The following is a 13,893-nucleotide window of genomic DNA, read 5'->3' on the forward strand; positions in this document are numbered from 1 at the left end:
CTAATCTTTGCATAGCAAGTACTTTACCCACTTATCCAGCTCCCAAGCTTCTGTTTATAGCTATGTTCCTTTAGCATATGAAAGATTATATTAAGGGCATAGCCCTCTCTTTCTTCCCTCCCTCAGTAGAGCCTTGCTGTATTGCTCAGGTTTGAATTCATAATCCCCAACCTCTACCTCCTAAATGCTTAGGTTTCAAGTGTGAGCCTCCTGCATGGCTGACTTAGGTAGTATCCTAACCACAGCCCTTCACCGAGGCACACGCTCTCTTGTGGCATGTAGTGTGTGTCAAGGGCTTCTCTTTGGGCTCTCTGCACCTTTCTCCGGTTCTGTCAGCGTCCTGTGGCTGACCGCTCTGGGTAGAATGTGCCGTCTCGTGGTGCAGGTTTGAAACATCTGGCCATGGGCTCCCATGCCTGGGCTACTTTCCAATGGCTGTCGTCTAAACTTGAACATCCATATCACTTACGGTTTCTGAAGAGTTTGATGCCAACCTCAGTGATCACTTAGAGCCAGTTTAAAGATTGATTTTCATTAAAAAAAAATTATTTGTGTAGGTATGTGCATGTGAGTGCTGGTGTTTGTGGAGGTCAGAGGACCCAATCCCCCTAGACCTTGAGTTACGGGAGGGTTGTGAGCCACCTAGTGTAGATTCTGGGAACTGAACTTTGGTCTTCTGCACGGTACTTGCTCTTAATACTGAACCATTTTTCATGTTTCTAGAGCGGCTTTAAATCAGTGATTTTGACCTTAATTTTTTTTTCCGATCAGAATACTATGTGTAGCCACTGCAGGTAGTGCTTCCCCTGTCACCCAGAAAGCCAGCTTCCTCCATCAGAGAAACATAGTGGACCCTCACTGCTACAGTCTGGCTTCAGATTTAAGCCTGCTTGAGCTTGTACATTCTCTATGTATGTATGTATGTATGTATGTATGTATGTATGAACATACATATGTATATATGAACATACGTATATATGTATCTATGAATGCATGTATGTGTCTCTCATGTGTGTATGTATCTGTATGTGTATCCCTGTGTGTATCTGTGTGTGTGTGTGTGTGTGTGTGTATACTTGTGAAGACCAGAGGACAATCACTGATATCATTCCTTAGGAGCCATAGCTTTCTTTGAGAGAGAGTCTCTCACTGGGACCTAGGGTTGCCCAGTAGTCTAGACTGGCCAATCTGGCTAATGAGAGAACAATAAGGATCTTTCTCTTCCCATTTCCCAACTAATTTTTCTATCTATCTATCTATCTATCTATCTATCTATCTATCTATCTACCTACCTATCATCTATTTATTTACTTTTGAGACAAGGTTTCTCTGTGTAGCCCTGGCTACAATTCCTGGAACTCAATTCGTAGACCAGGCTGGCCTCAAACTCACTGAGATCTGCCTGCCAAGTGCTGGGATTAAAGGCCTATGCCACCAATGCCTGGCCCTTTTTATTTCTTTAAAAATATTTATTATTTGTAATTTTCATGCTTATTTTTTATTTTATTTGTAAGAGTGTTTTACCTGTATGTATATATGCACAACACATGTGTTTCTGGTACCTGAAGAGGTCAGAAGAAGGTGTTGGGTCTCCTAGAACTGGAATTACAGCCAGTTGTGAGACGCTATGTGAGTACTGGGAATCAAACCCGTGTTCTCTGCAAGAGTAACAAGTGTTCTTAACTGTAGAGCCATCTCTCCAGTCCCTATTTATTTTTATTTTATGTGTGTGATTGTTTTGCCTGTATTAATGTAAGTGACCTGCATGCCACAGAGGCCAGAAGCAGGTGCTGATTTCCCTGGAGCTGGAGTTACTGGTGGTTGTGGGCTGCCATGTGGATACTAACCACTGAGCTATCTCTCTGACTTCATGCCTGACTTTTAATGTGGGTACTGGGGGATATGAATCAGTTCCTTGTGTTTGTGTGGCCAGTACTTTATTGACTGAGTTATCTTGCCAGTCCTAAGGCTGTTTCTTTTTATATTTATTTATTTATTTAGGTTTTTTTTTTTTTTCGAGACAGGGTTTCTCTGTAGCTTTGGAGCCTGTCCTAGAACTATCTCTTGTAGACCAGGCTGGCCTCGAACTTACCGAGATCCACCTGCCTCTGCCTCCTGAGTGCTGGGATTAAAGATGCACGCCACCACCGCCCAGCTTGGCTGTTTTCTTTTCTTTTTTTAAAAAAGATTTATTTATTATGTATACAGTGTTCTGCCTGGCCAGAAGAGGGAGCCAGATCTTACTACAGATGGTTGAGAGCCACCATGTGGTTGCTGGGAATTGAACTCAGGACCTCTGGAAGAGCAACCAGTGCTCTTAACTGCTGAGCCATTTCTCCAGCCCCAGCTGTTTCTTTTAAAATTAATTTTAAAAACTTATATACACAAATAACATGTACACAAAATAAATAAATAAAAATATAATAAAACATTTTTTAAAAACAAGGCTACAAGCCGGGTGGTGGTGGTGCATGCCTTTAATCCCTGCACTTGGGAGGTAGAGAAAGGTAGATCTCTATGAGTTTGAGGCCAGCTTGGTCTACAGAGCAAGTTCCAGAACAGCCAAGGTAACACAGAGAAACCCTGTCTCAAAAAACAAAAGAAATAAAAGTAAAGCAAGGCCACTACATTTGCTTAGTTCATCCCGCATGTGACTGTTTCTCTTTCTGCTGTTTTGACTTACTGTGACGGAACAAGATTGTCCTTACTAGAAGCTGACCATAAGGAGCCAGACGGTCCTGGACTTCCAGCCTCTGAAACCATGGACTAAATGAGCATCTTGGCTTTCTATAGTACAGAATGGACTAGTGATACTGTAGTGGAAATGACAGCAATGCAACCTTGCTGTCTAGAGATTTGAGGCTTACCTACCAGGTTTATGCTGTTCAGTCAGCCTGCCCTTTGTGTGCCTGTGCATATGGGCTAGCAGGAGGGCAGTAAACCGAGTCTTCTTTCTGTCTTTAGAAAGCCATGAGGGGGCCACCTCAGATCTCGGGATGGCATACAACCGTGCCAGGGTTTTGCCACACTCAGATGAGCAACTTGGGAACTCTGTGTCCAGCAAGGTATATCCCTGCGTCTTCCTATTGTCCCCTTGGGGCCTTGCCCACTCCCCTGCTTGTGAGTGCTTGGGATGTGGTCCGTGTCTGACACCACCAGTGTCAGTAGTGGGTCACGGAGATGCACTTGCATCCTTTCCTCATGGCACCTCTTCTGATGGCTTGTGTCTTTGTCCTTTTCAAGTCGAAGAAAAGCGTGGTTGTTGCAGAGAGCCCCTCTGCCATCTTCCACTACTCAGAAAAATCCTGGAATGAGGCTGGGGCCAGAGGGAAGGCAGACACCATCTTCAAAGCCGCCACAAAGGACCTCCTTACGCTGATGAAGTTAGATGTAAGTGTGTGGGCTCAGAGAGGACTTGACAACTTCTGATCCCACAGTACTGCGTCTTCATTTCCCGTGCCCTGGGCAGCACGTCCCTCTAATGCTTCCTGCACTGTGGTCCTCTTTTCATCCAGGCCTTCCAGTAGTGGGCTCCCCATCTGCAGGTGGAGGGGGCGTTCAGAGATTCATTCTCACATACGCATTTTTAGTAATTTTCCCTCTTTGTTGTTTTTTTTGTGGATTTTGTTGCTTTGTTGTTGTTTTTTTTGTTTTGTTTGGGGTTTTTTGTTTGTGTTTTGAGACAGGCTTTCTCCGTGTTGCCCTGGAACTCTCTATAGACCAGGCTGGCCTCAAACTCAGAGATTTGCCTGCCTCTGCCTCCTGAGTACTAGGACTAAAGGCGTGTGGCACCACCGCCCAGTGTTACTTTAAAATCTAGGCCCTGCCACAGCTTCCTGAGTGTTAGAGCACAGTGTATCCCTCATATTTTTTTAAGTGCATGAACACACATATATATATACGCGTGTCTTAGTCAGTGTTCTGTTGCTGTGAAGAGGCGTCATGGACATGGCAACACTTAGGGTTTTTTTTTTTTTTTTCGAGACAGGGTTTCTCTGTGGCTTTGGAGCCTGTCCTGGAACTAGCTCTGTAGACCAGGCTGGTCTCGAACTCACAGAGATCCTTCTGCCTCTGCCTCCCGAGTGCTGGGATTAAAGGCGCGCACCGCCATCGCCTGGCATGGCAACACTTAGGAAAGAAAGCATTTAATTGGGGCTCGCTTACATTCAGAGGTTTAGTCCATTATTGTCATGGCAGCACGCAGACATACACGGTGCTGGAGAGGGAGATGGCAGTTCTACATCTGGATGGGTAGGCAACAGGAAGACAGAGACCATGGGCCTGGCTTAACCATTTGAGACCCCAAAGCCTACCCCCCTAGTCCGCCATCTCTTGTGACACACTTACTTCAACAAGGCCACCCCTCCTAGTCCCTGTCAAATAGTGCCACTCCCTAATGACCAAGCACTCAAGTCTATGAGCCTATGGGAGCCATTCTTATTCAGACCACCACAGTGTTGGTACATACACGTGGAGGCTAGAAACAACTTTGGGTGTTATCCTTAGGAACACGTCCACCTCCTTTGAGACAGGGTCTCTTACTGAGTGAAGACTGCTGATCAGGCTGACCAGTGAATGTTCAGGATCCCCCTGTCACTGCCTCCCCAGGACCGGGATTCTAAGTGTGTCTGCTTCTAGGGACCAGAGTCAGGTCCTTGTGCTTGTAAGACAAGTTTTATTGACTTAGCCATGTCCCTTGCAATGTCTCTCATGCTTTTAAAAAATTTGAAGACCGGGGACTGGAGAGATGGCTGAGTGGTTAAGAGCACTGTGTGCTCTTCCAGAGGTCCCGAGTCCAATTCCCAGCAACCACATGGTGGCTCACAAACGTCTATAATGAGATCTGGTGCCCTCTTTGGCCTGCAAGGATACACGCGGGCAGAACACTGTATACATAATAAATAAAAAAAAAATTGAAGACCTTGTATACAGAGGCAAGGAAAACACCTGTGTTCACTTTAATGAGGAGCCAGAAAACCAGCTATATTACTTCCTCTCTTTGCTGTGGTAAAACACCATGACCAAGGTAACTTATAGAAGGAAGAGTTTATTTGGGGCTTACAGTTCAGGACAGGAGCCAGTCCCCATCATAGTGGGAAGCATGACAGCCATCGGGAAGCACGGTGCTGGAGCAACTGCTGAGAGTTCGCATCCTGATCCACAAACAGGAAGCAGAGAGGCACAGCTGGGAATGATGTGAGTCTTTTGAAACCTCAAAGCCCGCCCCCAGTGACACAGCAGTCCAACAGGACTATGTCTCTTAATCCTTCACAAACAGTTTCACCAACTGGGGACCAAGTATTCAAATATGAGAGTCCTTTAGGTTTTCGAGACAGGGTTTCTCTGTGTGGGTCTGACTGTCCTGGAATTCACCCTGTACACCAGACTGGCTTTGAACTCAGCAATCCGCCTGTCTCTGCCTCCCGAGTGCCGGGATTAAAGGTCTCTACCACCATTCGGCTAGAATCATTCTCATTCAAACTATCATACCAGCACATGGATGGGATGCCACTGTGAACAGTCCTCAGACCCACTCTGATATCTTGGTCCTGTCCCTTCTCCCCAAAAGAGGCCCTTCTCTGTGTCATTCTATACTCCTAGATGCCCTGGTTGATTTCACTTGATCCTAAGCAGAGTAATTCCTGCTAGGTATGCTCTTTAGAATGATTGCTGTGTGTTCAGCATGTTTCCCTCATATTCCCTCATATGGTGGCCTGAGTTGGAATTTAGTCCCTGCCATCACTGCCCATTCTGTAAGTATATTGATCGTAGTCATTGGATCACCCACGTCACTGGTGGACACATGGGAGTGCCAGCACAGGGTTGCTTTGAGAGGTTAGAGTGACCCATTTGTTTCCAGTCACTAGGGGTGCCTTGCTCACCTTTGATGTGGGTCTGGGCATGGATGCTAGGCCATGAGCATCTCTAATTTTCTCCCTGTGAAGCTAGGGCAGACTCAAGCAAGACTTGTATCATACCAGCTAGCTGTTGAGAGTGTCAAGCCTTTTCTCTCTCTCTGTGCTCTTTACTCTGTGTGTATGTGTGATATTTTATGGTAGGTAAGAACTGTGTTCCTGAACCACACCTCGGTCTCTAAAGTTTTCAATTTTGAATGTTCTGGAGGTATAGAGACAATTTTTTTAAAAGATTTATTTATTTATTTTGTTTATTCTGTCTGCATGAGTACCTGCAGGCGAGAAGAGGGCACCAGATTTCTTTATAGATGGTTGGGAGCCACCATGTGGTTGCCAGGAATTGAACTCAGGTCCTCTGGAAGAACAATCAGTGTTCTTAACCTCTGAGCCATCTCTCCAGCCCTAGAGACAAATTTTTATGTAACTTTCTCTTTAGTCACTAGTGAGGTTAGTGCCTTCCATATTTTATGTGCTACAAAAGTGCCTTGTGGCACACTGTGAGACACACACGCTTGGGTCTGAAATGGTGTGTGTGTGTGTGTGTATGTGCGTGCACGTGCTTGTGTGTGTGTGTGTGTGTGTGTGTGCGTGCACGTGCTTGTGTGTGTGTGTGTGTGTGTGTGCGTGCACGTGCTTGTGTGTGTGTGTGTGGTGGAGAGACTCCACTTCCAGAGCCATATTCTTGGCTGAACCAACACATCACATGACAGTTGTCTACTCCTCTTGGGTTTGCTTAACTTCTTTTTGTTCTAGAAGTTTCAGGTGTTGTATTAAGTTGCTAGTATGAGATCTCTCCAATTTTTCATGTAATCACTCAGTGCTGTGAACTTTCCTTTCAGCACTGCTTTCATTGTGTCCCGTAAGTTTGGGTATATTGTGCATTTATTTCCATTGAGTTCTAGGAAGTCTTTAACTTCTTTATTTCTGTCCTGACCCAGTAATTTAGTAGAGAGTTATTCAGTTTCCATGAGTTTGTAGGCTTTCTATTGTTTCTGTAGTTGTCGAAATCAAGCTTTAATCCATGGTGATCTGATAGGATACAGGGGGTTATTTCAGTTTTCTTGTATGTATTGAGACTTGCTTTGTGGCTTAGTATATAGCTTTTGGAGAAAGTTCCATGAGGTGCTGAGAAGAAGGTATGTTATTTTGTGTTTGAGTGAAATATTCTGTAGATATCTATTAGGTCCATGCGGTTCATAATGTTTGTTGGCTCCAGTGTTTTCTGTCTGATGGCCTGTCCATTGGTGAGAGTGGGGTGTTGAAGTCTTGCACTATCAGTGTGTGATTTAAGCTTTAGTAGTGTTTCTTTTACAAATGTGGGTGCCCTTACATTTGAGACATAGATGTTAAGATTGAAACATCTCTCATCTAATGGGAAGTAGGAAAAGACAAGCTCTTCTGAGTAAAGAGCATGGGGATCATGGGAGAGGGAGCAGAGAAAAGTATATAGCTCAATAAAAACAATTTTAAAAAGAACTGAAACATCATCTTGGTTGATTTTTCCTTTGATGAATAAGTGCCCGTCTCCATCTCTTTTGATTAATTTTGGTTTGAAGACTGTTTTGTTATAATTAGAATGGCTACACCAGCTTGCTTCTTAGGTTCATTTACTTGGAAAAAAAAATCTTTTTTTTTAACCCTTTACTCTGAGGTAATACCTATATTTGATGTTGAGGTGTGTTTCTTGTATAAAACAGAAGGATGGATCCTGTTTTTGCATCCATTCTGTTAGTCTCTGTCTTTTTATTGGGAAATTAAGTCCATCAATGACCAATGATTGTTAATTCCTGTCATTCTGTTGTTGTTGTTGTTGGTGGTGGTGGTGGTGGTGTGTGTGTGTGTGCTTCCCTTTTGGTTTTGCTGGTGTAAGATTACTTATTTCCTATGTTTTCACCTGTGTAATTAGCCTCCTAGGGTTGCACTTTTCTTTCTAGTACCTTCTATAGAGCTGGATTTGTAGGTAGATACTTTTGAATTTGACTTTGTCTTTGAATATCTTGTTTTCTCCATCTGTGGTAATTGAAAGTTTTGCTGAGTATAGTGTCTGGGCTGGCATCTGTGGTCTCTTACAGTCTGCAGGACATCTGTCCAGGCCCTTCTGGCTTTTAGAGTCTCTATTGGGAAGTTGGGTGAAATTCCAATAGGTTTTCCCTTACAGCTTTTAATATTCTTTCTTTCTTCTGTATGTTTAGTGTTTTGATTATTATGGGATGAGAGGACATTCTTTTCTGGTCCAACCTATTTGGTGTTCTGTAAACTTCTTTCTAGATGTCTCCTTCTTTAGATTATGAAATTTTTCTTCTATGATATTGTCGAAAATGTTTTCTGGGCCTTTCAGCTGGGATTCTTCTCTTATATTCTTATGTTATATTCTTATGATTCTTAGGTTTGACCTTTTCATAGTGTCCCAGATTTGCAGGATGCTTAGTGTCAGGAATTTTTTAGATTTAACATTTTCTTTGACTAATGTGTCTCTTTTTCTTTATCATATCTTCAACAACTGAGATCTCTCGTCCATCTCTTGTATTCTGTTGGTGATATCTGTAGTTCCTATTTCGCTTACCTAGAAATTTCAATTTCCACAATTCCCTTAGTTTGAGTTTTCATTATTGCTTCTATTTTCATTTTCTGGTCTTGAACATGTTTTTTTGTTCCCCTCAACTGTTCATTTGTTTTCTTGGCTTTCTTTTAAGGCATTTATTCATTCCCTCCAATTTTTTGTTTGTGTTTTCCTTGGTTTCTTTAAGGGATTTTTTCACTTCTTCTTTAAGGAACTCTATCATCTTCATAAAGTTGGTTTTAAGTCTTTTTCTTGTGCTTCTTCTGTGTTGGAATATTCAGGGCTTGCTGTAGTAGGATAGCTAGACTCGGATAGTGACATATTTCCCTGGTTGTTGTTATTTATTCTTAAACTTGTGCCTAGGTTTCTGGCTTTGGGGTGATTATAGATCTAGGTGCTGCCCAGCTCTGAGATTGTCTTCTTTTCGTTCCTTGGTTTCTGTTTCCTCTCCAGTCTTCTGACCTGTATGGCCTGTGGTTGAGCAGGAGGTCTCCACCCAACTTGGGAAGGTCACAGCCAGGAGGAGGGGAGGAAGGCTTGGGGATAATAGAGGACACCAAGAGAGTAGAGGAGGTCCACGGGTGGGTGACCTTTGCAGGTATCATGTCCACGTATATACAGACTCAATCTCTGCAATCTCAATCTCTGGTGGCCAGTGTGGTCTGTGGTTGAGCAGGGAGTCTCCACATAAGTTGAGGGCTGGGATGTGGTGAGGAAGAGGGGAGAGAGCATGGAGGGAGAGGGGGAAGTCTGTGGGTGGCATGTCTGGAGTTCTGGCAGCTAGTGTGGCCTCTAGTCCAGCAATGAGTCTCCAGCTGAGCTGGTGGGTACCTATTCTTCTGACTAATGTGGCCTGCACTTGAACAGCAAATGTCTCCCAAGCTGGGGGCCTAAGTTTGCTTATTTTATATGGTTCTATGATTTTCACTTAGACAATCTGCTGTCATTGTTGAGATGTTTCTAATTTGGGGCTTGGAAGATGAATCAGTGGGCAAAGTGCTTACTTGCTGTCCAAGTATGAGGACCAGAGTTTATAATATCCACAGCACTCCAGGGGGAGTGGCTATCACAGTGTGTAGGCAGCTCTGTGTGTGTGTGTGTGTGTGTGTGTGTGTGTGTGTGTGTGTGTGTGTCTGTAGCCTCAGGCCTAGGGCAGTGTTGGCACAGACAGAAATAGGCAAGTTCTGGGGGCCTTACTGAATAGTATGCCTAGCTGTTAGCTGAAACAGGGAGCACCCTGTTTAGTTAGAGACCCAGTTGCAAAAAATAAGGTGGAGGGATTAGAGCAATGTCTTAGAGCAGTTAAGAGCATTTGCTTCTCTTTTTTTTTTTTAAATATTTATTTATTTATTTATTATGTATACAATATTCTGTCTGTATGTATGTCTGCAGGCCAGAAGAGGGCACCAGACCTCATTCCAGATGGTTGTGAGCCACCATGTGGTTGCCGGGAATTGAACTCAGGACCTTTGGAAGAGCAGGCAATGCTCTTAACCACTGAGCCATCTCTCCAGCCCGAGCATTTGCTTCTCTTACAGAGGTTTAGGCTTCAGTTCCCAGTTAGTTGACAACTCTGTAACTCCAGTTCTAGAGTATCTGACACCCTCCTCTTTTTGCCAGTGACCTTTATGAAATGAACTGTCTTTTCTTACTGAAACTAAATTCCTTCTCTGTCCTGTATAAGTCACATGCATACTGGTCTGCATCCCTGCATTTTCTGCTGCATTCCTCTCTTTTATGCAGCATACTGCCTTGTCCGAGTTAGTAGACAGTCCTTAGATATAAGCACTTGATACAGCCATACCCATGATGCCTCTGCTCTATCCTCTCAGGTCCCATCTTCTGTGTCTTCTCGTAAGTACCTCTTCAGTTCCTGAAATCTGTTTTGTTTTAGGACCCATCCCTGTTGGATGGCCGGGTGACATTTCTTCATGTTCCTGCAGGCACCGTAGTGTCAAAACAGGGAGACCAGGTGAGTGAAGGACCTCAATCCTAAAGAGCTGGTCATCCGGCTGCCCCGGCCTGCAGCTCAGTGCTGGGTGGAGTATGGGTGAAGTTGTCCCGATACCAGACTTCTCGCCTCTGGGGACTGTCTTAGTCTCTGGGCAGCTTGGGGCCTTGACACCAGGCTTCTCCATGGTTGTTCCAGCTACCCTGGCTCCTTTTGTGAAATCTAAAGACTTGGGGTGAGAAGGTTTGCAGAGTCCCATAATAGATACAGAGTTGGAATTTGGACCTGCATGTTTTTGTGGCTTTTGAATCAAAATATGTGACTTTAAAGGTAGCAGAGGTGTAGTCTATAGACAGGCTTCAAAGCATGGAGTCGCACCTTGGCTTCTATAGGAAAATAGCTGACATTTATGTAGAGCAGTAGAAGGGTATGTAAGGAGGGAAGGGATGTGTGTTTGAGATTTGAAAAACTAAATTTCCTGTAATGGATAAATAAGTCATAGACACCATTCAACTAAATAATAAAGTTATAGAACTGCTATAATATTTTCAGTGGAAACATGTGCCCAAGACTAGGTTACCCTAGAATAGGCAAAGAAGCAGCTGCTTGTACCATGTGTGACTCTGTGGGGCTCAGTGATCCTCCCTAGGTTTTGGGCCCATGGGGCTTACTAGGCCACTATCATATCTATCTTCCTGAAGCCAGCCTTCTCTGTTTTTATCAGGATGTCAATATTTTGTTTGTGGTCTCGGGGCTGCTGCATGTATACCAACAGAAGATCGACAGCTTGGAGGATACGTGCCTGTTTCTCACACATCCTGGGGAAATGGTGGGGCAGCTGGCAGTGCTCACTGGAGAGCCCCTAATGTTCACCATCAAAGCCAACAGAGACTGCAGCTTTTTGTCCATCTCTAAGGCCCACTTCTATGAGTGAGTCACCTTGTTCCCTTCTCTGATTCATTCTGAAATGCAGAGGCACTTTCTATGCCCTTCTCTGTCCTGTTTACCTGTCTCCTGGATCCTCTGTCCCTGAGGGCTCTCAGGATTAGACCTACTGCTGCGCTTAGCTGGCTCTTTAGCTAGGTGACTGCATACATTCGTACCATACACAGGCTCAGTCATTCAGAGAACCTCTTGACTTGTGCTATCTGACATATGCTGCTTTCTCTATTGGAGTGTGGCTCTGGTATCAGGGCAAAGCTCAAGGATAGTCAGAAGGGTGAAGAGGAATTGCCTCATATGGTCTTCAGGACCCCATTCTTGTTCTCTTTCTCTTTGCTCCTCTGGCCTTGACAAAGCCTTCCCATGCATGTGTGTCTGTCTGTTATCCTACAAATCTATGTAGGATGTCTCTCTGTGTGTGTGTGTGAGACTACATGTCTTTGTCCACATGTTTGAGTGTGTCTATATGGTACTGTCTGTGCATGCATGTCTATGTTCCTCTATGTGTGTTTATATGTCCTTATGTTTCTCTGTGAGCTTTTGGGTTTTATTTTTAAGATTTATTTATTATGTATATACCCTGCAGGCCTGAAGAGGGCACCAGATCTCATTATGGATGGTTGTGAGCCATCATGGTTGCTGGGAATTGAACTCATGACCTCTGGAAGAACAACCAGTGCTCTTAACCTCTGAGCCATCTCTCCAGCTCTCTGTGAGCTTTTGTGTATATATGTGTTTGCATATCCTTGTCTATGTCCACATTTGTATCTATGTGTACATATAGATATCTTTGTCTATGTATATACATGTCTGTTTCTGTGACCTGTTTACATATTTGTGTCTATGTGTACATTTGTTACATATCTTTACCCATGTGTAGCTCTATGTATCTTATACTGAATGTCCTTGTCTAGATGTATGTGGTTGTATGTGCAAAAAAACTCCTGATAGAAGTATTTCTCACTCTGCAGACATGGTCCAGCAAATGTCCTAGGGACTCTCATCCAGTCTTGGGGATAAAATTATATTCAATTAACTTCACTGAAGCTATCATCATCTAGTATTTATCTTACTACCCTGGGATGGTGAAGGGACTCCATTCCCTCCATTTTGTAGTACCTGAGGCAATGCTCTGTTTTTCTGTTGCTTATAGACTGGCAACTCCATCTCTCCTGTTAGTTGGCCAAGGTCTGGAGTCCCACAGCCTTGGTTCTTTCCCTCCCAGCCCTGGAGCTACCACGATAACCTTGTTGCCCTGCCTTCCATTGTCTGTCCACATACAGTCACCAGAGAGATGACAGTGTTCTTGGGTCAGAACCTAAGCACTCTGTACCCACTCATGGTAGACTCCATGCCCTTCAGGTTCAAAGTCCCTTGAAACAACTTTGCTAGCATTGGGATACCTCATTGTATTTGCTGTTGCTTATACTCATGGGTTTGAGTATGTGGTGGGTGGAATCTTGCTGCCAAAACCTGGAACTTACGTGCAGCCTGTGTTCAGGGGACTTTCATAGAGTGGACAGTCCTATGGGTGGCCTTCTCCTATTCCACCAAGTCCATTGTCCCTGTGCAGCTAAGAGCAGATGGCTGCTTAGGCACCATTCTGTCTCAGCCCTTAGTGTCTTTTTCCCTCAAAGTAAACATCAAGAGTCCTTGTGCGATGGGCGGGTTAAAGGTTCTGCCTGCTCTCAGTTGTCCTGACTCTGTGTGAGGAGTGGGTGTAGCAGGACTGAACTGAAGATTGGGAGGTGAGAGGAGACCTGATGGAACGGAAATGACTTGAGATCACATGACAGGATCATGAGGAAACGGCCAGATATCGTCCTGGGTGTGGCACACACAGTTGTGAAGAGGATGTCCTCCTTTGTAAGGCAGATTGACTTCGCTCTAGACTGGATGGAAGTAGAAGCTGGGCGTGCCATATACAGGTGAGGTTCACACATGTGTAGTGTACAAAGGAACCCACAGATAGTATATAGAGGGGCCCAAAGGTGTGCACTATTCAGAGGCCTGCAGGTGTCTCCATCACTGGGTCTACCTATTGATGTATAGTAGTATTGCTAATAGACAAGGCTCCATAACTGTGAAGGCTGTACAATGAAAAGAGTAAGTTTCCTCATCCACTCCCCCTCCTCTGGCACCCATAGTGACATTCTTTGATGTCATCCCGGGTTCAGTGCATATACACAGACACAAAAGCATTTTCAACAAACACCTTCCCATGTGCATACACATAAACCCAAACCATCCTCTCGAGACCCGAGAGCCATCTGAAGCAGCTTTGTAAGGTGCTGCTGTGCTAACTGGGCTGCCTTTGGTGACTTTGTCTCTGCTCAGGTCACAGACAGACCTAGATTATAGCTATCAATATTTATTAGCACTTCAAATTTAAGTCAAGAAAAAGTTAAAATTGTTTGAAGTGGTGGTAAATACATGTGTTAGTACAAATATTTTAAAGTAAAAAGTAATTGCATTTTTAAAATTATTTACTTTCTTATTTGAGACAGGGTCTCACTATGTAGCCT

At 44.1% G+C, this 13,893-nt stretch overlaps 1 protein-coding gene across 4 annotated transcripts in view; it reads left to right on the forward strand.

Annotated features, from left to right (window-relative positions):
* Positions 1 to 13,893, forward strand: part of Pnpla7 (patatin like domain 7, lysophospholipase) — a 71,306-nt gene that overhangs the window by 20,597 nt on the left and 36,816 nt on the right. For all 4 annotated transcript variants that reach the window (XM_075985348.1, XM_075985350.1, XM_075985351.1 and 1 more), the window contains 5 exons: positions 2,965 to 3,065; positions 3,244 to 3,390; positions 10,370 to 10,447; positions 11,151 to 11,356; positions 13,165 to 13,296. In XM_075985348.1, the coding sequence (XP_075841463.1) occupies positions 2,965 to 3,065; positions 3,244 to 3,390; positions 10,370 to 10,447; positions 11,151 to 11,356; positions 13,165 to 13,296 (664 nt within the window). The remainder of the gene's footprint in view (positions 1 to 2,964; positions 3,066 to 3,243; positions 3,391 to 10,369; positions 10,448 to 11,150; positions 11,357 to 13,164; positions 13,297 to 13,893) is intronic.

Source organism: Microtus pennsylvanicus, chromosome 9, assembly GCF_037038515.1.
Source record: "Microtus pennsylvanicus isolate mMicPen1 chromosome 9, mMicPen1.hap1, whole genome shotgun sequence".
NCBI lineage: Eukaryota > Metazoa > Chordata > Mammalia > Rodentia > Cricetidae > Microtus > Microtus pennsylvanicus.